The following is a 24,290-nucleotide window of genomic DNA, read 5'->3' as shown; positions in this document are numbered from 1 at the left end:
TCTTCTAATTTATGTCATTCTTTATACCTCTTTGCTTCTCTGGAAAGATATGATATCACTTCAACTGTATCAACACTTACGTAGTATAGAAGTTGCTATAGTCTACATCATATTATAGGTATAGCAGGACACTGAATTTCCACACAGAAATACAGTTCTGGCTGATGTCACACAGGCATCAGAAGTCCTTGCTAGAATGAGTGCAAAAAATAAATGTAGTTTTTGGAGGTTTAGGAGAAAGGATGGCTTTTTTTTTCCCCCCAAAGATTAAAACATCCCCTCAAGATGTGATTCCTAAAAACATTACAAGCATTTATTATGTCCTTGTAAATTGAGTATAGACTTTCTGATAAGTTGCTGCTAAAGCTCCTGGACTTTAGAAGGAGTAGTCTTACTGAAAACAAAATAAATTAGACAGTGTTAAAAACAACATAATTACCTGTGATAAGTCAGTAAACATTAGAGAGATGCTTAGGAATCTACCCCAAACAGCTCACACCTTGATTTATTCCAAACAGGATGAATTAAACCAAGCTGACTCAGAAGTGGAAAACAGTAAACGCTGTTTGCAGCACTATGAAGACAAACAGAAAGAACACTTGGCTTGCATAAAAAGACATAAAGAATTACTAGCTGCCAAAGAAAAAGAATTAGAGGTAGGTGTGGGTTTTTTTTCTTTATTGAAGTCAGATGGTCATGATCCTTCTAATACTTAATAAATCATTCCACTTGTACAACATACGGACCATATTAATACTCAGCTACACTGAGTATTCTCTCAGCTATGTCTTAAGCTGACTATCTAAATCAAGTAAAAGTAATTTTGTATAAATGAAACAAGGCCTCTTTTTGTCTGGCAGAGCACCATTTCTGTCTTGACAGATGAGTTAGGGGTTATCCATCTAGGACTACATCTTCTGTATTTTGCTATGAAAAGATTAAAATTACTTAACCTTAAAATTTGTGTTTTAAGTTAAGTTGAATAATACTGTTCTGGTTTTTTGGATGCTAGGTTTTTCCTTGTACAGACCTCATACCTGATCTTTTGAAGACTTATCTAATCAAGCTTTATTAACTAACTCTGAAATCACATCTGCAAAGACTTTTGGAAGACTGTCCTATTTAAATATGGTGAATTTGATTCCTTATTTATCTGTATTAGCTAAATAACTGTGAACATATTAAAGATCTCAGATGGATACAGTTCTTAGCACTGAAATAACTACCTATAAATGTTGTTAGTAAAATTGTTAATGATGACTAGGTTTACTGTGATAAGTACAGAAAGAACGATACAGAAACATAGTTCTTGCTTGGAGACTTTGTTTTTTCATAGCACACAATATTTGTTGTGAAGACTAAACAGATTTTTTAAAACTGTAACAATTAATTGAGTTTCAAACATTACTTTAGGAAAAAATGGCACAAGCTAGGCAAATCTACTCCGAGCGCATAGAGGTCAGCAGAACTGTTAAGAGTCTTGATGCAGAAATGAATCGCTTGAGAGAGAGGATAAATTCGGAAAATGATCGCCATGGAAACAGAGAAGAAATAGTACAGTAAGTAATCTTTAAAGTCTAAAGTAGTTCAGGTAAAATGGAAAAGATAGGGGAAAGAAGAGTTTTCTTATTGACTCACAATGCATTTGTATGTGTTTTTAGTGCTTAAACCATGTACTAAGGTATGGAAACATGCTGTGCTGATTGCTCAGTCAACCAGTACTGAACAGGTTTAGAAGTGTTGAAATACCCTTTCGTGATTTTAGACAGTGTCTGTACTATATATATGAAGTTACCAATAATCAGATACCCTCTTAGTGTTTAGAAGTATCCCAATTATGACTGTGTGGTGCGAACATAACTCGCTGTTGTTCTGTGATGCAACGAGCATTAAGCATACTTCTAGTTTGAATAACTAATGAAGAAGTTAGGCAATTACTTGAGGTTTTGACTGCAGTGTATTTCAAGGAATCACACACCTTGGATATTCTTGAGCACGGGGAGCCCAGTCATTCGTTCTCCTTGGTGTAAGAGTTTCCTTTCAAAAGAATTAAAAATAGAAGTAAAATTTAATTTTTGACTACTTTTTATTTGTGAACAGTGTCTTACTTGACTCATCAAATGCTTTTAGCTTTAACGTAGATCCTCACAAGAAAGTTTTTATTTTAATGTTTTGATTAGCAAATTGATTTTCAGCATTTACAACAATAGCTTGGTTTTAATGTAATGCATGTTGATCGTAGATTTTCTGTTAATTAAAACAGGCAATTTCATGATGCAAAGGAAAGATATGAGGATGCAAACAGTAAAGTAAAGAATTTAAAGAAATTTATTAGGCTACTGGAAGAAATAATGACACAGAGATTCAAAATATATCGGCAATTCTTAAGGTGAGTTAATTTTACTGTAATTTCAGGTTTCAGATAAACTAACATGTAGACAGAAGTATGTGCCCATGTTCCAGGGTGAAAATTATAGAGCAGACCTGTGAGAATGAGATATCTTTAAGGTGGTATTCACAGCAATCTTTCTAACCTAATCTTGCTCCCAGATCCAATACTATCGTGCCTGACAGTTTAGAGGCAGCCCGGACTGACAGCTGGAAAAACAACGTGATCAGTGGAGGCTGTATTTTGCTTCACACTAAAGGCCTCAACTATGCTGACTTAATGCAAGGCCGTTCTGTTTCGGTGTTTCAGTGGTGGTTTTGGTCAGTAAAATATCAGCAACATACTAGCATTGAAATCATCTGGACTGCCACTCATTTTCGTTGAGTACAATTAGTGGTGCTGTGCTCACATAATTTCATTGTGGGCCAAACACTTTTTCTCTGCCCCGTGCTGAAGAACTCTTAAGATCTTTGTTCAGATTCTGCAATTTGACAGCTTCTCCTCTCATGGAGTTTCCATAGCGGGAGTGCTACCTCTTTCTAGCTTCAGTCCCTTAGTATCCTATACCTATCAATGAAGATTTTGTGGTGGCCTCCCTTCAAAAGGACTGATGGTCTGTTTTCCAATGCAGTCCTTTATTGTTTATCATTCCCTTCAGCAGAAATTGAGGGATATCTGTGTTGGCTCTGCTTTTTGTACTTTTTGATCTGAGATTTGGAGGCGGTGCCAGTATGATCCTGATAAATAGTAATAATCAGGAGAATCCCAACCTTTGCAGGTGGAAGTATAGAAATAACAGTGGGTAAGATTTACCTGCAGAATCTGATGCTTGCCTTATGGTGCCCATATATGTCAAACTGAATCTTGTTCCTAGTGCCCAAAATTGAATATGAATCTGTCGTGGTTTAACCCCAGCCAGCAGCTAAGCACCACGCAGCCGCTTCCCCCTCCCCCAGTGGGGTGGGGAGAATCCCACTTTAAGATGTGTTAAAGAACGATAGTTCTTTCTTGAAGGAACTGTGATGTATTGTCTATTGGGGAATTATATGCTAGAATTGGGGGGGAAGGGGATGGGGGAGAAATTAGTACTCAACACTCTTTAATTCCTGGAGTCTAGCAGAGTCTGCGTAAGTTCTTTACTATCCTTACTGTGCAGTCCTAATACTGCATAGGAAAGAAGTGGAATGTGGTCATTTTCTGTTGAAGTTGTGGAAGAATGGTGTAAAAAGCTTCCAGTCTATTGAAACAGACTTCTAGAAAATACAAAACCTGTACATCTGGATTTCTTACCTTGTTACTTTGTGTCAGTGATTCTCTCCAATAGGTCCAGTATCGAATGTCATCCACTCAAGAGCATAATTGATTTGGGAAAATGTTATTAGTGGAGCAAGGCTTAATATTTAAGATTATGATGTGGAACTGTTGATAAAAATCTGTTGTCGCTTTTTCATGTATTTTAAAACTTACTGACCTAATGTTTGTTTGCTTGATTTAAGGCTCCTTTCTTTACGATGCAAACTCTACTTTGACCATTTATTACGTATTCGAGCCTGCTCTGGAAAAATACTTTTTGATCACAAGAATGAGACACTTTCAATAACAGTAAGTTATTTTATATTACTTCAATTATCATAATATGTAATGAATTATTATTATTATTATTATTACTATTTTAATGTCAGCTGCTAGAACATGCATTGCAAAGGATAGAATAAATTGTTCTCCCCTCTCCAAAATGTGATATGCTAAATTGTAGGATGTTGTTGAAAACAGGCAAGAACAAAAACCATATTGCCATCTTACATGGGCAGGTTGCTAGATTACATGGAATAAATTTGGATGGTCTTATGCTGAGGATGAGAATTCACTAGCGTGTCATCCTAGTCAGTCTTTCAAAAGTACTCATTCCTATTTCATTGATAGGAAGTTTGCCTTTATTTGTGTGATTGTATAATGGCTCTAGTTTTTATTTAAACAACTTCTAATGGCTGAAAGCTTCAATATTATGTTTTTTCTGTGTATCTTTTAACATACCTCCCAAAAAGTTTTAGTCATGGGAGTATTTACTTTTGTTTCTGTGGGAGACTTCAGTTTTAGGAATTGAGGGGAAAATTGTGTAGTGACAACATAAATATGTGTTGACACAGTCCTAATTAAACAAGTGAAGGATATGTATCTCAAAAACCCAAACTCAGTCCGTAAAATGTCAAGTCATTACCTGGCTTTATCAGAATACTTTTTTTTTTTAATAGCTGATGTTTCATGTTTCTCATCCAAGAGATCTGTATTTAGTCAAGGAACGTAAATTGAAAAAAGACACCACCACCCCCGCCCCAAACCCCACCAAAAGACCCCACTCCAAAATAATTCTTATTTCCTGCATAACTTGTTAAAGGTAATGCAATTAACAGGACAAGAAAATGCTTAAGTTTAATCTTAAAGGGCGAGTGCCGTAAGGTGTCATCATAATCAATGGAACCCAAGGACTCTTCACAATGTTTCATGTATTCTGGTAAAGAAACTGTTCCTCCTTTAAACTCCTGCTGTAAATCAGTTACCTGCTTTTCTATTGTAGCTGGTAACCATTGGATTTTACTGTAATATAACTACACTGGTTGACATTTATTAAACATTGTTTAATAGCTATTAAAAATAGAGAATTAAGTAAGAAAACACTGGCGGAGTCATTCAATCTGTTCAACGTATTTTACTGTGATGGAGAAAGTTGCAGTGATCGTAGAAATGTGTTATTAAATGGTTAGGAGCCACCCCATTCCAGAATGACAGTGGCAGTGAAGTGCATAAAATTGTTCTCAAGTGACCTCTATCTGTTCATGTGTAATGTGTTTGCCATTAAAATTATGATTCTGTTAGTAAGTCTTCATCTCAGGTCTAAAAATTGCTGTAATATTTTTATTTCAAGGTTCAGCCTCGAGAGGAAGACAAAGCTGCCCTTAATGACGTGAGATCCTTATCAGGAGGTGAACGTTCCTTCTCAACAGTTTGTTTCATTCTTTCTCTGTGGTCCATTACTGAATCTCCTTTCAGATGCTTGGATGAATTTGATGTCTACATGGTATAGTTTAAACTTAAACTACATTTGCCATTCTGACTTGTATAAATTAGTGAAATAGTTGGCTTGTTATTTGTATTTGGTTAGATTTTAAAACACTATAGTTAACTGTAGATAATAAATAAAACCCCCCCAAACCAAAAACCAAATCCCCCAAAACAAAACTTCTTAGGAATCTTGTTCACTTTGCTTAGTGACTTTTGAAGCTTATTCGCTTTCTGAAGTTGGTACCCAGAGTTATGACCATCTCTGTTACTTTACATGCTTAAACCTTAGTTCAGCACAAAAATCATAAAATATAACTTTTTATTAGTTCCCTAAGCAGTTGTTACTGTGTTTGTCACAGGTTGCCTCTGCATATTGCTGTGACAGTTCTGGGCTTAGCATGTGCTTTGGCTTCTACCAATTTTGAGGTCAACGTGGGTTTTTTTCAGAGCAAGTGTAGCAATTGAGTTCACTATTGCTACTCAGAAACTTGTTTTATACTTCACCAGGTAGCATCTTTCCAAGATGCTCAAATACAGAATAATGAACAGTAAATACTAATGTCAGCTAAAACTGATAAACGTCATCTTTGTGTACAGCTTCCCTAGATAGGCGATTAACCAATATTTTTATATATTTTTATTTTATTTCTTCCTTATTAATATGCAGTGTGGTGTGGTTTGAGAAAATAATTAGTTCTGTGAGACATAGAGTTGATACTGGATTATTTCATTTTGCCTTCAGTGTCCCTCCCCTATCAATGACTTATTTACTGGGAGTCACAGGCTTAAGAGGGAAAAAAAGATAATATACTTTGTATATAAAGAATTTCAGAAAGGAAAGTATGTATCTAAGGTGGTTGAGCAGTCATTTTTCAGCCGACTTCCCAAGCTTAGGTCCTCTTTTACAAGTTAGTTGTGCAGAAGTTTATCCATCTGTCCAGAAGAGGGTGGATAGTCAGAACCATAGGCCCTGCAGAGAACTTCCATGTCATCTATTCCATAAATAATTCCACACAATTTGTCTTTCCACTGCTGTGCCAGTAAGCGCAACCTTACTGTCTCTACGTTTTGTAGTTACTTTTGGTGTAATCCTGGAGACCCACCACAAGAGGACTCCATCAGCATATTTGAAAGGAAGATACCTAGTTTCATGTGTAACAATGTATAGAAGCAGAGCTTTGTTTAACCCCTGCTAATAATAGCATCTTTTTCAGTAAGCCTAATGCATAAGGTTGTGTTCAAAATAGTAATAATAATAATAACAGTAATAATCATAATAAAAACAAGCTACGTAATATCTTAGGTTTCATGCAGCCCTTAAGAGGCAGGATTTTATGGGAAACATTCTACTAAAATACAGTTCATCTCAGCATACCAATAAAGTAAGAAGTACTACATGTATATCAACGCTGATAGAAGAACATTGTGACTAGGACTGTGTGATTGTTCTGATAGAAGCTTTCTATTTTCCATGTATACTAAAAAGTAGAGTTTAAGAATTTCCCAGACTATAACTTGTAGCTTTTAGAATTTAACCCTAATGTTTCTCCAGCTTAGTTTTTATTAGACTTTTCTTTAGCTAAGCTTTACTGTATATGAATTAATTCCGGTAGGTTTTTCTATTAAGATATTTTCTAATGAATTTATTCTTAAGCATTTGTCCTAACTTGTGCAATAATAGGCCAGTGAAGCACACAGTCAGTATCACTACCTGATAAATCTTTTGTCTTTAGGACATGGTTAACAGAAGAATTGCAATGGATATGATTCTTAAAGTGGCTGACTCTCAGCATCATCGACAGTTCATTTTGCTCACCCCACAAAGCATGAGGTAATACTGTTGTGTTATTTTTCCTGGTACAAGAATTACAAGGAAGTTCTATTGCAAGGAATATAACTTGAAAAAAGTAAATATGAGGAGGAAGAGATTTTGCTGTTTGTAGCAGTAGAACATCACACAATTAAGGAGTTCATTGCTGATGGTTCTGGGAATTTACTAGGTTTTTCACTCTTCCTTACGTAATGTCTCTTAATATGATAGTTCAGTGGCACTTGAATCAGTTTATCTTAAGTAGAACAGCTTTTTGAAATGTTTTATTGTGTAAAGTAGGCTCCTGGTAGCTTTTAGCCCTGTATCTGCCTCTCCCCTCCCAAAATTAACAGAAGACTGCATTTTTCCATTTTTCCTGCTAATACTACAGTACTTTCAAGATGTTTGTCATTTGAGTTGGTTTTGTTGGGTTTGGGTTTTTTGTTTGTGTGTTTGTTTTTTAGTATCACTGATCTAGAAACTGATAACTTACTCCTTGTTTTCTTTTTTTGATCTAGTAGCCCAAAATTCTTTAAAAACCTCCATGTAAGTTCCTGGTAAAGCCATACCCAGCTTAAGGGGACAGTCACTGTCTAACCTTATGCAGCCAACTCTTCTCTCTAATAGCCAAATGTAATCAGTGAAGCCTGCGGAGGGTAATTAAGCAGTCTTCAAAATGAAGTTGATTTACTCTTAATTGTCTTCCCCTACTAAAATCTATAAATAGTAGAATAATGGTATTCTGTTGTTAATTAAGTGGAAATGCTTTGTGGGGAATTTCTGAAACTGTATTCAAAAAACATACAGGAATTTTCTGTATAGTTACTGTTTAAAAGTTTAATAATTGAAGTGCAGCTTGGTTTTGTTATCTTTTGTTGCATGTTGCATTTTCAGCAAACATTTAATTTAACAAAAGTACAGAGGCACCTTCAGAAAAAATATATTTAGGATAATCAGTGGAGAAGCCTGTATAAATACATGTCTAGTAACTTTGCTCATTGTTAGTATGGTGTGAGTGATTATACATGTATAAAATGTGTGCCACTTCAGGATCTGTAAGGCAAATATGAACCATATTCGATCATTATTTCATTTGGAGTTTCTCTTAAAAGTACCTTTTCTGTAATTAAGGTAGGCTAATCGTTAGAAATTACATGATTGAAATCAGCCATTGTCTTTACCTCAAGCTTTTACTGAAGTCTGGCTCCAGTATCAGCTCAGTGAAGCCAGAACTTCACCCCATGTTACTGTTTTTTAAAACTGTCAAAGAAAAAAGATGGAGTTATTTAAAGGAAAATATGTAATGGAAAGAATCAAATGGAAATACTAAAATCTGTGGAGAAGAAACACTGTTTAAATGATGTGTACTTCATTTTTAGTTCTCTGCCTACGAGTTCCCGTATTCGAATCCTCCGAATGCAAGACCCTGAAAGAGGCCAAAGAACATTGAATTTCCAAAATAGGAATGACAAAGAGGAAGATCAATAAGTATCTCTGTGTATGAATGTGGCATACTATTGATGATAAATGTGTAAGGATGTGTGTAAAGTTATTACTTCCTGATGCTGGATAAGAGGATATTTTGTTAGATGCTCTCAGGAAAATAAGAGGTTCCTGGTGGGGGTTTTGGGTTTTTTTTTTTGTGGGTTTTTTGTTTGTTTGTTTGTTTGTTTGTTTTTGTTAGGAATTACTGTATGTGTACAGACCAAGAATAAGCAGAGTTTTGATGATGAGAAAATCCTGAATGTTCAGTTGATATTTTTACCTACCAACTAGTAGAATTTTTTATCAGTTGTTCTGTTTTTTCTTCTGGAAAAGAAGAAATATATATATATATTGTGTATAACTATGGAGTAATATTTTAATAAACAGTGAGAACTGATACTTGTGGTAATATTTTAGTGTCTCTACACACTTAAAACTAGCATTAAGTTAAAAATGTAGTTCTTCCTAGCTCTGCTTTATTTCTTAAATGTGTGCTAATTAATACCTGCAGTAAAATATGTTTCATTTTTTTTTCCAGTGGAACCACAGCAGCTGAACATGAGAAACTATTAGTACTTAAAGTGTATACTTGCATAATTAGAGAAGTGAAAAATTTATTTGCAGTATATTCTCTGGGCAGGAAAAAAGTCTTTTTATTTCTTCCTAAAGAATTTATAGGAAAGAGTGTGAGTTTCTTTGGACATTAGCTTACAAAACCTAGCAAATTGTGGCTTTTTAAACTTAGATTTTTAATTCCAATAAACTAAAGTGACAGAAGTCCTTCCAATATAGAGGAATGAAGTGGAATAAGAATTTTGGGAAATAATACAGTAACTTTTCTACAGCATTGTAGGCCTGTGTTTTGTTGCATGTCCCTGTCCCCTCCCCTTGTTCCCCCCCTGTCCCACACGGGACTATACTACAGCAGTTAAAATAAACTTGCTTTATTTAAATAATATAAGCATTTATTGGGGATAAGAGGGAGAAAGAAGAATCAGATTTTTTAAACCACCCCAAATTAACTTTTTTCTCTTGTGTTCTCCTTTCTCCAGGAACTTGAAATTGTTGGGAGTGTGTCAAAACCAATCACTTTTTAGAGTTCAGCCATTAGACATACTTTTTTCTTTTTTTTTTTTTTTTTTGACGTTATGGGGATACAAAAGCCATTGAGACTATTCAGAGAACAGTTCTGCAGTTTCTGCAGTTGTTTACCAAATAGCAATTCCTCAATAAAACCTCATTGCAGTGTAAGTTTTAACTCGACTTCATAGCCGAATTTGATTTTAGCCGCTGCACGGTATTTTGTGTTCTTTAATATTTAGTTTTTACGCAAGCATGTATTAAACTTGTCGGTATCTCTAAAATATGGAAGCTAGATAAGCATTGAAGGAAATACACTGAGAAAGCTAGCTGCAGTTGTAGTGCATTCTAACTGTACGAATTAAGTCTAGTGATCTTTTAAAGGCTTCAGATGTTTACTTCTGAAAGCCCAGGGTAATGGGCCAACAGACTCATAGCGGCCTCGAGGACATTACTGACAAAACAGGGCCAGGCTTTTTGTTGAAGTGCGTGGCAGAAGAGAGGCAGAGAGTGGTCATAAATTGAAGTGGGGAGGTTCTGGCTGGATAAACCAGAGGGAGGAGGGATTGTTCAGGATGAAGATACGAGGCATTTGAGCTTGTTGTCCTGACAGGCTGTAGAATCTCCATCCTTGGAGGCTTCTGGGGTCTGAATAGACTGCTGCACCTCCTTCAAGCAGGGAGTTGGACAAGAGACCTCTGGAGGTCCCTACCAAACTAAACAGTTCCATAATCCTGTGATTTGATGGAATATATATTAAAGATACTTACAATTTTAGGATTATGTGAAAATACTGGGGGGGGAACCATACAAAGTGCATACTTGGCAAAACTTGTCTGGAACATAAGCCCAGTTTGTTTGTACTGGGAGTCCTCGATACTATTACATGATCATGAACCACATGTTTAGTTTGACTCGATTTTATGATGAAAATAGAATATGTTTCAGACCCTTTCACAATATGAAATGATAGAATGGCATAGCGTTATTTCCTCCTGATTTTCTTCAGCATCCAAAAAATAAAGCAAGAGTGCAGAGGCAGGAGAGAAAAGCATTTGTCTTCATTAGTACTTTCATAATGAGTTGTGTGGAGAAAAGAGCTTAAGGAAAGTTACCACATTCCTACTGAGCTAACACTTCAGCTTTCTCCCAAGTTTTCTATAGACTTACTTGAAATATTAGAGCAGTTGGTGACAATTGTGGTCTTTAGTTCAAATCAATATATTGTATTTATTCTAATCTACCACTGTACTTGATGAAAATGTGTGCCTGACTGTACAATTATTATAAGCAACTGTTTTCATGGTAGAGGATTAGTTCTGAATAAACAATTACTGAAGCACTTGCTTGGATGCACTTATTTTTGCAGTTGTGATCCTACTAAGGTCTCAAAACTATCTTCTTATTGGTACTTTAAATACAGAGTTTACTGTACCAGCTACCTAGAGAGAGAATTGCAGTGCTGGTGTTACATTTTCTGACACTGTTTGAGTTGTTGGCCATTTTATATAGCAATGCATTGCTTAATGCTGCATTAAAGTAAATGGAGCCTGTCCAGCTACATAAATTCAAGGCTCAGGGAAATGTAGAATGAGGTACCGCTTCTCTAATAAGTATATGTAAACCAAAGAGGCATAAATTCCCAGGAATATTCAACATCCTCTCTACAACTAGTAATTTAAGCCTAAGTGGAAACAATGGGCATATCATCCTCAGAAGTATGTAATGTTTTCAGAATGTGTGTTTTATTTTTAAGTTACAGCCAAATGTACAAGGTATACCACTCTCTGATTTGCTAAGACTATTACCTGTGTAGTCTAAGTAAAATTCTGGTATTAAAAAACGTAGTTGAAATTTCTGCCTTTTGCTCTTTGTTTGGAATACTTAAATATGAGAAGATGGCTGTGGTTGTGGCAACAATTGATTCAGTGTTCCGCCCACCATGTTTGTTAGCAAAATGTGTAAAACTGTTTTCTGTTGGTTTTCTTCCCCCCTCAATTTTAAGATGAGCTTCACTTTTTAAAGTTGAAAATACAGAGAATAATTTGATTTCTGTCATGTTTTATTGTTTGATTTTTAGCTGTTAAGAGTATCGTCTTGTTTCTTCATAAGGTAAAGAAGAAATATCAAACATGCAATTGTAAGATGTTCAGACTTTTTTTTTTGTGTAATCCTGCAAGCAACCAACTGTTTAAAGCAACTGGGAAATGTGGTGTAGGAAAGATTTTTATCTGCAATTTCTGCAGTCTGCTAGTTTTCGATGCTTTCCCAGGGCTGTGCAGAACTTGTACTTGCCACAGTATAGAGATAAACTTGATTGATGCACATAGAATTGAGGAGGAAGGTGGTTCTCTTCACTGTCCCTTCTCAATCATCATACTTTATGATTATTTTATTAGTAAAGATTTTTAACAACATGTCTGTTTATATTAAACCCGGGGTAGTGTAGTGTCATATGGTAAGAGGAAAGACTTTTACTTAAGAAGGGAAAAACATTAGAAGACCAGGTTTAGGCCAAGCAAATAAACTGTATTTGACTTCCAGCTAGCTTAAAAAGCTGTGTAAGCACAGGTCTGGTAGGTATACTGTTAAATCTTAGCATTAGCATCTGAGAGGATAAACAGCTGCTCTGTTGGTAAATACAAGGACTACAACTTCTGGTTTTGTACAATATGACTCTTCTAGTGAGTGAGTGAGTGCAAAGAAGTTTTCTTTATGCTTTCATAACGAAATATATATTTCCCAGTAGTACAGTGACAGATAATTAAAGAGATTGAACTTTTTTTTTTTTTTCCTATTACCGTGCTGAAGACATGAAATAAGAATTAGGGGAAAAGGTCAAATGTTATAAATTTATTTTGGGACATATATATTGCAACCTCTGTGGAAGCTTTTGAAAATTCAGGCAAAGATCAATACACTTCCAATAAAACCTTTAAACTTCCAATAAAACAATATTTTAAACATTATATATATATTTATATATATTTTTAATTAAAGGGATCATTTTAGCAGGATTTTCTTTTTTTTTTTTTATACTGCATTCCTCTGACATAGCTCTTTCCAGATTGAAGGGATGCAAATGAGGTAAGAATTAAGGCAAACCTAAAAGGCATGCAAATGAAGTACATTTATATCCACTGACAATACAAGCACATGTGTGGATCAGACGTAAGAGCTGAGGAACTCTTCCCCTCTGTCTGTCCAGTACTACTTTACAGCAGAATGGTGACATGATTTATAATAAACAGTTAACATTACCATGGGAATTCAGTGTCACTAACATTACTCAGTCTAGGAGACACAGAGCTAGCATCAGTAAAACATGAACAATAAATAATATAATTCACTGCAGCACAGGACTGCTGCACAGGCTTCAGAGGAATAGGGTTGTTATGAAATGACATTGCACACATCACGTTGTGGCAGTTTATTTTTATAATATATACTTTTAAAATTCTTTAGCAAATGACATTCTCATGCACACAAGTGTTTCAAACACAAGAAGCAAGTCCATTTATAGGTAGTCCAAGCAAATTTTTGTGTGTGTGGAAATAGCTGCAAACTGAATGGAACATTAAACTTCTGTGCAGTCTATGACGCGTTGTACACAAGCTCATTTTTGAATGTCACACTGCAGGAGTAATACAATGGAAGGATCACTCTTTGCAGCTTCTTTGAATTCATCCAGTGTGATCTGGTCGTCTTTGTTCTTATCCATCTTACTGAAGATCTTGTCTACCCGTTGCTCAGGCGTCAGACCATCCTCATTCATTTTCATCATTATCACAGTGCCCACCATTTTGTAGATGGCCTTTGGAAAGAAACCAAATGGAAAATTCAACATACGAGTTAACCTGATTTTTTGATGTGATCAAATTCTGGAAAGTTATTCCAACAATAAAATGATTGCCAGTTTCCCTAAAGATTTTTTTTTCTTTTTTTTCTTAGAATCTGATGTCCATATACTTAAAACAAGGAAGAACATGTTTTACTTTCGTTAGACGTAGATTTACTTCGGTGGTTGCGTTTTGCACCCTGGAATGAATTTCTTTGGCTTTCTGTTTCACAGTGCAAAACTGTTGTAACCTGTTCTCTGAATCAACTGTTTATTTGGCTTTTAGTCACTCCATTGAAATATTTCACATAAATTCTAAATAATCAGTTTTAGAAGTCATCACCTTTTAATAGCTTTCTATGTGTACATGTGAGCAAAATCTAGTATTAACTACTGTGGTGAGTAGCCAGCAGATGACAAGGGTGGTAAACTTTATCCTTCCTGTTATATGCTGTGGTCATCTTAAAGCCCATCTGTGAGACCTCACTTAAAATAGTGTGGTGTTATCCCTGTAAATTTCTGTAATCATCTAAAGTTAATCTCCAGTAAGGTTTCAGCTACTTGAGCTACAAACCAGTAATTTCATGGGTGTTAAGTGATTTTGAGATGGGCTTTGTAAATCCTTTGCTATGCTGTTCTTATGGTTAATCCGTTAATCAGAAAAAAAACCAAAAACAAACCTCTGGATATTTAAAAGCTTCTATGCACATATGTACTCTCTGCAATTCTCAAAGATTACGTTTATTAAAATGTTAAGTGTGCTTGCACTACTTAGGTATGAGTCAGTATAGGATGAATGTACATAATGTACTCTTTTAATGATACAGTACAGCCTCTTGTGTGCTTAAGATCTGAAGGGTATGTGAACAAGTCATCAAATTTTATTGATGTTCAGACATGTTATTTTTGAGTGTCATATTGATCTCACCTCTATAATTTCCAGCATTTCCACTCTTGTAATTTTACCATCACCATCCAAGTCATACATGTTGAAGGCCCAGTTTAGCTTTTGCTCAAAACTGCCTCGTGAGGTGATGGACAGTGCACAAATGAACTCTCTGAAGTCGATGGTCCCATCTCCATTTTTATCAAAGGTTCGGAAGGCGTGCTGGGCAAACTTTGAAGCATCTCCATATGGGAAGAACTGCAAAATAAAATAATAAATAGAACTGTGGGCAACGCAGGGAGCAAGCTATGTACCTGCCAGCAAAATACTGAAGTGAGGCATTTATGAAGAGTTGCTGGTGGGCTTTGTGTGAAACTGAGGATAAGCAATGTACGCTTCCATAACAGTTACAGTGTAACGATTATTAAAAACTTATTTCTACAAAAATCTCTTCGCTTACTGCAAACTATATTACAAATATATTTAATGCTAATTTAAAGCTAAATTAATGAGATGAACCTTAAAGTGAAGTTGGGTGCAAATGCGAGATTGCATGTAATATTCTCCAACTATGAAATACAGCAACCAAGGTGCATTTTAACAGTATTTTTTCTGCCTGGGAGAAACCAGCCCTTGACATGCTGCAACCAAGTAGATGTGTGGGCTTGTTGTTATATAACTTCATTTGTTTTAAAAAAATAATCCACACATTGCATAAAAAACCAGGAACATATGTTCTCTTCTGCCAACCAACATTAATACAAGTACATAAGATGAGAACTGAGACTCAGTTAAACAATACAGAGCAAAGCTTTTCATGTTTAATACCCTTTATCAGTGAACACTGCAACTGACGGTAGCGTAACAAAATATTTTAAATGACCATCTGTGTTGGGTTTGTGTGGCAAGGTTTTGGTAGCAGGGGAGGGGCTACAGGGGTGGCTCCTGTGAGAAGCTGCCAGAAGCTTCCCCTATGTCCGATAAAGCCAATGCCAGCCGGCTCCAAGACGGACCCGCCCCTGGCCAAGGCCGAGCCCATCAGCAATGGTGGTAGTGCCTCTGGGGTAACGTATTTAAGAAAGGGAAAAGAAGTTACAGGGGAGTTGCAGTTGCAGCTAGAGAGGAGTGAGAAGATGTGAGAAGAACAACTCTGCAGACACCGAGGTCAGTGAAGAAGGAGGGGGAGGAGGTGCTCCAGGCGCTGGAGCAGAGATTCCCCTGCAGCCTGTGGTGAGAGGCAGGCTGTCCCCCTGCAGCCCATGGAGGTTAACGGTGGAGCAGAGATTCCCCTGCAGCCCGTGGAGGACCCTGGTGGAGCAGGTGGCTGGGCCCAGAGAAGGCCGTGACTCTGGGGGAAAGCCCACGCTGGAGCAGTTTGCGGAGGACTGCAGCCCATGGGAAGGACTCACGTTGGAGAAGCTTGTGGAGGGCTGACTCCCGTGGGAGGGACCCCACGCTGGAGCAGGGGAAGAGTGTGAGGAGTCCTCCCCGTGAGGAGGAAGGAGCAGCAGAAACAACGTGTGATGAACTGACCGCAACCCCCATTCCCCATCCCCCTGTGCTGCTGGGGGGGAGGAGGTAGAGGAATCGGGAGCAAAGCTGAGCCCAGGAAGAAGGGAGGGGTGGGGGAAAGGTGTGTTTTTAAGATATGGCTCTATTTCTCATCATCCTACTCTGATTTGATTGGTAACAAATTAAATTTATTTCTTTTTGCCCAAGTCGAGTCTGTGTTGCCTGTGACCATAAGTGGTGAGTGATCCCTCCCTGTCCTTGTCTCGACCCATGAGCCTTTCCTTATATTTTCTCCTCCCCATCCCACCGGGAGGGAGAAGTGAGTGAGCAGCCGCGTGGTACTTCGTTGCCAGCTGGGCCTAAACCACGACACCATAACATGTAGGTTTTCACCTGATATTTTTTCCCTCGGGAAATGTATGATTTAAGACGTTTGAGAAAGTAGTTGTTCATTCTGTGGCCCAGACTCAAGAAAACATATCTCTTAAGAAAGGGAGTTTTAAACCAGCGCTGAAGCCCCATTGCAGTGCAGGGACTGTACACAAATAATGTTTGTTTCTATATTCCCAGCACAATTTCATGGAGGTTTTCATACTCCTAAAACATAAATGTGCATTACTCCCAATCTGAGAGCCATCTCATTTTGTGCTTTTTAAAATTCCAATTCTTAGTAAGTATTGCATTTAATAATGTAAGTCTGAAGGAAAGACTTCAGTGGCAGCCAAGGAAGTGGATCTGCATTTTACAATTTTCCTTTTCCCCATCCAGAGCTTTCACTGCAGGCTGATGGTTGCTGTGGTCAGCTGTGAAAGCTCTTGAACAATACACTCAAATTTCATGGGGGAGCTTAGGGATCTCACAGCATATACAGAAATGGGCACTGCTAATTGTCTGACTAAATACAGATGTAGAACATGGCAAGCCTTTGCTGCTTTTCTTTTGAGGAAGCCAAATGACTATTTGGATACTGTGTCTTCCCCTAAAATGCAAAACTTGGTAGCAGCCAGCTGCTTGCACTATGTGGCCATGCGGGTCATGTCAGGGGCCACTGTTGCATTGCCAAAGGGGTCCTAACCTGAAAGTTTCCTTTAAACTTACTGTTTTTTCTGATACCAACTTTTCAGACACAATTCTGGATAACCTTTGCATTGCTAAAGAGGTATGATACAATCGCTTCTCTGGCTCAGTGGCATTATAGTAATTGTAAAATCTTCCTCTTCCCCTCAAAAGAGAGAGCAGGGTTAAATTTTGCCCACCTCCATCCATTCAGAATATTGCCCTCTTGTGAATTACCCCCAAAGGGATGCAAATCGCTGTATTATCCCCAAAAAAGGTATCAAATATGCCCATCTCACTTCCCAAGTATCTTTTCGGGAAGATATTTGAACATGGTGTGGAGGCATCGAGAGAGAAGGACAATGTACCCATTCCAGTGGTATTTTGCCCAGGTTAACATCGCTGATAAAGTTGTGATTTTCTCATTTGACATTGTATGGGTCAGCATGCACCCACTCTTTCTATGCCCCTTCTCCGATAGCTGAAAGAGGCATTTAGTATCGTCTCCTCCTGAAAATGTAACTTAGGTGCCTGTACTCAACCCAGCCCGTTTCTGTTTTGATAATCCAAACTGATGGAGCTGTAAATACCTCAAGGTACTGTTGCAGCTCTTTCTGTACTTTCTGTTTTTTGACCTTTAAAAATTTTTGGACTCCAGTATGGTAAGCATGATTGGGCTCGTAAACACATACAAAGATACATGGATTCTCTGATACAATGCAGGACTGCAGCGACTGCGGCTACCAGACCTTGCTGAATTGCTCTTCTAGTGCAAACCTCAACCCTTTGTCAAAGCAAACAGAGCTCCCTCTGCGGGAAGGCTCTTTGGGCTTACAGTCCTATATTCGGCTGTGTCAGAACAAAGTTATGTGAATGTTATCCAAAACCTGAACGTTATTTGCAGGTTATTGAAAATCCTGCTCACTGCTTCCTCTTCTTCATGATCTACCTTTCCCCCAACTTCTGTACCAATTGCGGATGTTAACATAGGTGATATTTAATTTTACGTGTGTGTATAGATAGATGTACACTTCTGCAGACCACAGGTGAGAAGTTAAGAAGTGGCTCTTGTTGCCCTGTAGCTCCACCGGGACTCCACTGCTCCCCCCTTCTATTCTTGGGAGCTTGCTGGCTGTTCAAAGCTGAAAAGACAAATCTCTTGCTTTTTAAATCTGTACTGATCACTGTCCTGTGACATATGCGTTACAAAACAAAATACTTCAAAATTTTACAGTCTTCCAAGTTTGTCTGTTAAGAGCTGACTGTTGCTGAGGATGCGGCCTGATCAGTATTTCTGTGAGACTGTCACTCCACAGTCTCTATAACAGAAAGGCAAGTAGCTAGAGGGAAATGGGATTGTCCTTTTCGCTGTCCAGAGAACCCAAATACATTCAGGTGCTTTCTCCTATGATCCAGACTGAGAAATGGTACAAATGTACTGGTGGGACCAAAGAACTAAACTACAATGAAGAAGCTCACCTACAAAAATGGCTAAGAAGTGGCAGACACCCAAAAATACTCAAGAGCCCAAGAACGAAGTGGGGGATTAAGAGGGGTCAGTGGCTGAAGATGCCAAAAAACATTTCTAAATTATTCTTGGGGAAACATGAACATATCATTCAGTCTCCCATTAGAGGAGCATAAGCAAACTGTGACTACCTCTTGTGCCAGTCATACCATTAACCTCACGTAGCAGGGAGAAAAGCATCCTTCTAATTTTTTCATCACAGACAAGACGACGAGTTTTTCTCTTCTGAGGTAAGGAAGGTGGTGGCACTGCTCAGAGCTAAGCCTTGGCATTTACAGCCTAGTAAGGTGAACAAATGGAACTGATGCCTTTTTGTTTTCTTTTTTTCCCTCTCTGTTTGCCTCCCTCCAGGGAGCAAATGCAGTAAAAGGTTCTTCAGGCACTGAAAGCACTCTTCTCCAGTCTGTACCTGCTGATTTGTATTATTTTTAGCTCAGAATGACTAAAAAACATTGTCAAAACTTGTTTAAAAACCTACTTGAAGACTTCCATTGGCCTGTTTTGAAATGATTCATAAATAAGAAATGGAGTAAAAGAAAACCAAAACAATTACAGAGCAAAAGAAGCCAGCTCTGGTAAAACATTATCTGACTATTAAAATACAGTGAGGCCTTAGCAACGTGTAAAGGCACAGACTTTAACTACTTTAACACTAGTCTGAGCCAAGGGGCAATGGGAGACAGGGATCTCTGGAAGACAAACACCCATTTTTGGCAGGGGGAATATGAGGAGGGTGGTTTAGTCCGCCTCACATGACACTCTGGCATGAGCTCAGTGAATGCCTCAGAAACAAGTAAAGAAACACAACTGGGATTTTCAGGGGCTACAGACACTGGGCAAGTCAGTCCCTTCAGCCTTCAGCCTTCTCTGCAAACCCTTGTCCAGGGGATCAATCTACATACGAAAGCAATACGTTCCCTTCTGCTGCAATGGTACCACTGAAAAGTGCACTCTACACACCAGCATTGTCTCCTGCTTTACCCTTTTCATCCAAAAATCAAGACAAACCTGGGCTTTTTACAGCTTTTTGGTTCCACAGATGGCCAAACACTGGTCATTCCTTTGTTTCTGCTTCTCTAGTCTCATCTCTTGCTTGGCCTGTATGTTTTCTGACTGGTTAGATCAACATGCTGGTGTGTGAAGAAAGCGTTATCTCTACAGACAACTAGCAATTAGGAAAGGAAAAAGGAAGAGAAAAAAAAAATCCCTCTTATTCTGCTTCTAAATTTTGGAGAAGATTGTCTTGCAGATTCTTAGCTCCCAGAGTGTTTCTGGACACCTTTCTGGTATATGGGGGGCTTTCAAAGGGTCCTGGAACAACAGTACCTAGCGAATAGCATCTACAAATTGTACATAACTTAAGTCTTGGGGAAACTGATCAAGTACCTAGATCAGTTTGGCTGCAGATGCTTTAGCATCTTTGAAGTGATGCTGTTCACAGACAACTCTGTGACCAGCTCTATTCAGATCAACTTTGGGAGGGAGTTATTGAAAAAGCATAAAGCATATGCTAAAGCATATGGCTAAAGCTTTAGCATATGGCTAAAACATGAAGAAAAGAACAAAACCAAAAGCAATGCACTTCCCCAAATTCCCCAGTGATGGGGGGGTCCAAAAAAGAAGGGTCTCTCCTTCATTGGTAGGGTGGGGTGGAGCAAATCTATAGACTGGCCTGAGTGGTGCTTTGTTTTTCGTGCAATGTTTTATCATGTTTCAGATGCATTTCGATTAAAAGGGAAATTCTGCTATAAAATGGAGAAAACCAGAATTAGAGTGGTGTACAGAAAGCTGAACACGCTGCCTACACATGCCCAGGTGACGACTCGGTCACTGGTGTAAGGTCACAGCTTCCAGCATCGAGGTGGGAGCTGGAGCGCAGAACGGGAGGTGGGCGAGCAGGAGGTGGTACAGGGCTTCTGTATCCCAGGCTTGAAGAAGATGGAAGAAGCAGCCGCCGATTTCCCCCAGGAGAGGAGACGCCCCATGCGGGGCTCAGCACTGCCGCGCTCTGCCGAGGGCTGAAGCAGCAAAGAGGGACAAGCGGGGCACAGCCAGTGCAAGGAGCAGTGCGAGCATCGTCGGGGGCCAGCACATGGAAACAAACCTAGCAGTTGGCTCCCATGGGAAAAACCTTATACAATTGATGCTGTTACACTTTAGGAAGGAGTTACTTACCCTTTTTCTCTACTTTGTTAGGGTTTTCTTTCCTCCCTTTAATACGTTTGCTAGGTGCCCAGTTCACCTTTGTAAGTAGAGAACATGAGCACTTTGAGAATCAGCAAGTTTGGCTGCTGGTAGAAGCTCAGACGGGTATTTTTTATAGCAAACCTCTTAAATTTGAACCCAGACGCTGATAGCTGCTGGTCAAGCCCCATCTTACAGATCCTCGGAAGGGAGGACACTGAGGGGGATGCCTGTGATGACTGAGGAGAAGGTTGCTGCTCACGATTTTTCAAGAGGACGAAGCTCTGGGTTCCTGCCAGCAGTACAAATGCAGGAGTTGAAGAGACAAGAAAAAAGATTACTTTTTAATTCTCTCCTTTAGAAAAAATAATTGTAACTTACTATAACGTACTGTACTCTTGCACTTCATGTGTTAAGGCATGAGAAGGGGAAGAGATGTACAGGCTGCAACCATCGGGACCTGTTGGGAAGGCTGTGCCGCTCTGGCACCAGGGTGACCTGCAGGGCTGCAGCCTGTGCCTGCCAGCACCTCTTTGTACAAAACTGCAAACTAATGTAACAAAAGCATAACCACAGCAGCACAAAAAGACACCGCCAGTACATTTGTCCTTCTTCTGGAAGAGATTTGACTGCCCTGGGAAAACACAGCTCAAGGGCAGGTCAGGACAGATAGACCTTTAAAATGGATAAAGACACATTTTCAAGACTTCCTGAGGATGTGTGGATTAGGAATGGATAAGGCACAATGTGCCCCTCTTACTCATGTTATGTCTCACCCTTATTCTCTGGAGTAATGGCAGTGAAATGAATGTGAAATGTTGTGAGCTGCCTCCATGCCCAGCGCTGAAGTGGAGCTCTGCCAAAGGTGGTGGGGACCAGCAGGACAGGGCAAGGCCGAGCAGGATGGGGCTGTGAGCAGGAACGCCTGTGGGTGTGAGAGCCACAGCATCACCCTGGATCGGTGCCGTGCATTGCTCTTCGGTCAATGGAGAGAGGCTTCTCCAAAGAGCCACCTGAAGCAGTCAAATTAGGTGTCTCTCCCTTGACTGGCTGCAGGGGGAGCAGAGGGATCATTAAGCTTAAATTATGTTTTTTATTGCAAAGTCAGTCTTCACAGTCCTAAGCAGGGAGACTTCTAGTCCTTGTAATTCTCAGACTAGGCCTCTTCCCAGCTATCTTCTACATACTTTTGGCTGAACAAGTGTCTTCAGTGCTTGCCTACAAAACAGGCTTTCCAAAGGCACAGCAGTGGGATGATGCAACATCCTTTCCCTGCTGAAAGGTCTCAGCTTGGACGTGGAAACCCCACACTCGCTTCCCTCCCCTACCTGAGACAAGCCAAATGAGCAGCTCAGGAGAAAGGACCGGCTACAGCATAGTACAGATCAGGGAACTATGAGTTCCCAAACTGGGAACAGCTTGTGTGAACTAATATTAAAGGGATCAGAAAGAGAGCAAACTTTTTTTTTAACACATTAGTGGTTGAGGAACCACCTTAGGAGACAGAAGATTTGGATTCTAGTATTTCCCCCACTAAATATATTTAAAAATCTACTTTAACTCAGGTAATTTTCACAATTCTCCTTTCACTTCATCTGCATCTTAACCGCTATGATGCTAAGCGGAATGTATATTATTAGCAGTATGGGCCAATGCAAACAATCCAATTACTTCAATGGGTTTTGAATTGGGCTTATGATCATGCTAAATCTGAAAGCATTTCCTTACCATTTTCTAGTTCTGTCAAAGGTTCTCCCTGAGTTACTATTCATTGGCTGAGATCTTTAATGAACTGAAACACATCCAAATGCTGTTATTCAAGTCCAGACCCCCAAGGGCCTTTAGGCAACCAAGGCAAAACCCACAAAGGGACACAGGCAATGAAGGGTACTGAGCAATCGCCTCCATAGCCAGATCTTCCATCACTCTAAGGTGTCCAAATGTTTTGGCTATGGATTTTGAAGGGCTTTTCTCACACAACTCTTCTGTCTAGACTTTGGAGATCCTCTTCCCAGAGGCAATTAACCACACCTTACTGTGCTGAAGTCCTTCTGTGGTTCCTATCCCCAACTGCCCTTTAAATGAAAAGCATTTAGATGCATTTAGATAACCACTGAGGATTTCAGTCTCAGAGCTCTCCAAGGCAGAAGTTCACTGCAGAGACATAACAGGCAATGAATGAGCACCCAAGAATTTGGCTCCACAGAAGCAGAAGTAATTTCAGCAGCTATGCATGCTTCCATTAACAATTTAATCAAATGTTAAGGGATTTGGATCCCAGAGATACAGATGTTCCTGTCCTGTACCCAGCTCTCAGCCACAGAGTAGCAGCACATCAGCCCAGAAAGGCACATCACATGCCTTTGAAAGGTCTGGGGCTGTCTTGTTCATACACATCAAAAATGAAGTGAGGGTTACAACGATTTAATTTCATTACTGAAATTCCAGGGGGTGGAATTGGATGATGTTTCTGCACTGCACTAGAGATGGGATGCTGTAACAGATCCAGACATGATATTCAGAATTGTGGTACAGATGGAGACCCTCTTCTCAACCTTCTCCTTATCCTCTGTTCCTCTCCACCTTGCATTATCACTCTGTTACACAGAGAAATCCTAGGAGAGGTCTAAAAGCTCTCGCAATAGCTCACCCCCAGCTACAGCACTGATGCCACTGATCTCCACATGACCTGAAGCAAGTGCTGCACTAATGGGGTCATGGGGATCCCCGATCTCTGCTCCACCACAGGTACAGCCAGAGGAAAATGGGCAGGTTGGCTGGGTCTTGTGGGTTAATGATGCATGTAAAACTGCCTAGAATAGCAGCAGGGTTTTGTTGAGTACGTTTCAAAGCTGAGAGCCTTGCCCAACCACATCTTGTGTGTATTACCAGGCTAGGTAGCTTAAAAATTTCTTTTGCTAAGCTATTTTTACTTTGCAGATGAAGCTGGAAAGAGCAAGCACAGCCCTAACAAACTCTGTTCATGGTTAGTGAATTGTATTTCCTCTGCCTTCCAAAATACAAATAAATGGATAAAAATGGTACTACTGTGTCAGAGTGTGTACATTTGAAATCCAAGCTCAATGTATTACTCTAAGGCACTAATGTAACTCACAAAACAGCAAGATTATCAAAGTAGACCATGATACTTAGCGTGTCCATGTGTAGGACTGCAGCTTCTGCTGATGGAATACGCAATGAAGCAACTGCATTGATGTATTTTTTTCTCTTGCATGTTGATATAGCTACACCGCTTCAGAAGTCAGATTCATTTTGTGTTCCTCCTACAGCTGCCTTTACTGGGAGCAAAACATTATCAGTTTTCCTATTTCCCCCTCTTCTCCCATTCAGCCTTTGAAGGGTTATTATCTCCTTCCAGCTTGTCATACCTGTACCAAAGCACTTCACACCCAAAGCATGTGAGTCCCTGCTCAGTACCTGGGAGAAAGGCCATTTTCTGGC

At 39.1% G+C, this 24,290-nt stretch overlaps 2 protein-coding genes across 4 annotated transcripts in view; one reads left to right on the top strand and one right to left on the bottom strand.

The window, feature by feature from the left end:
* Positions 1–11,158, top strand: part of SMC6 (structural maintenance of chromosomes 6) — a 38,535-nt gene extending 27,377 nt beyond the window's left edge. The window contains exons 22-28 of one of the 2 annotated variants that reach the window (XM_050894169.1): positions 519–656; positions 1,414–1,559; positions 2,264–2,389; positions 3,886–3,991; positions 5,313–5,465; positions 7,183–7,280; positions 8,639–11,158. In XM_050894169.1, the coding sequence (XP_050750126.1) occupies positions 519–656; positions 1,414–1,559; positions 2,264–2,389; positions 3,886–3,991; positions 5,313–5,465; positions 7,183–7,280; positions 8,639–8,747 (876 nt within the window). In that variant the 3' untranslated portion in view covers positions 8,748–11,158. Of the gene's footprint in view, positions 1–518; positions 657–1,413; positions 1,560–2,263; positions 2,390–3,885; positions 3,992–5,312; positions 5,466–7,182; positions 7,281–8,638 lie in introns of those variants that run through there. The other variant, XM_050894170.1, reaches the window with a different exon arrangement.
* Positions 11,159–12,632: 1,474 nt separating this feature from the next.
* The window catches only part of VSNL1 (visinin like 1), a 92,529-nt gene continuing 80,871 nt past the window's right edge, over positions 12,633–24,290 (bottom strand). For both annotated transcript variants that reach the window (XM_050893831.1, XM_050893832.1), the window contains 2 exons: positions 14,591–14,806; positions 12,633–13,638 (listed from right to left, as the gene is read on the bottom strand). In XM_050893831.1, the coding sequence (XP_050749788.1) occupies positions 13,441–13,638; positions 14,591–14,806 (414 nt within the window). In that variant the 3' untranslated portion in view covers positions 12,633–13,440. The remainder of the gene's footprint in view (positions 13,639–14,590; positions 14,807–24,290) is intronic.

The sequence above is a fragment of the Gymnogyps californianus genome, chromosome 3 (genome assembly GCF_018139145.2).
Source record: "Gymnogyps californianus isolate 813 chromosome 3, ASM1813914v2, whole genome shotgun sequence".
NCBI classification, from domain to species: Eukaryota; Metazoa; Chordata; class Aves; order Accipitriformes; family Cathartidae; genus Gymnogyps; species Gymnogyps californianus.
Note: the sequence above shows the minus strand (reverse complement) of the source record. Positions and strands in the feature narration are given on the sequence as shown.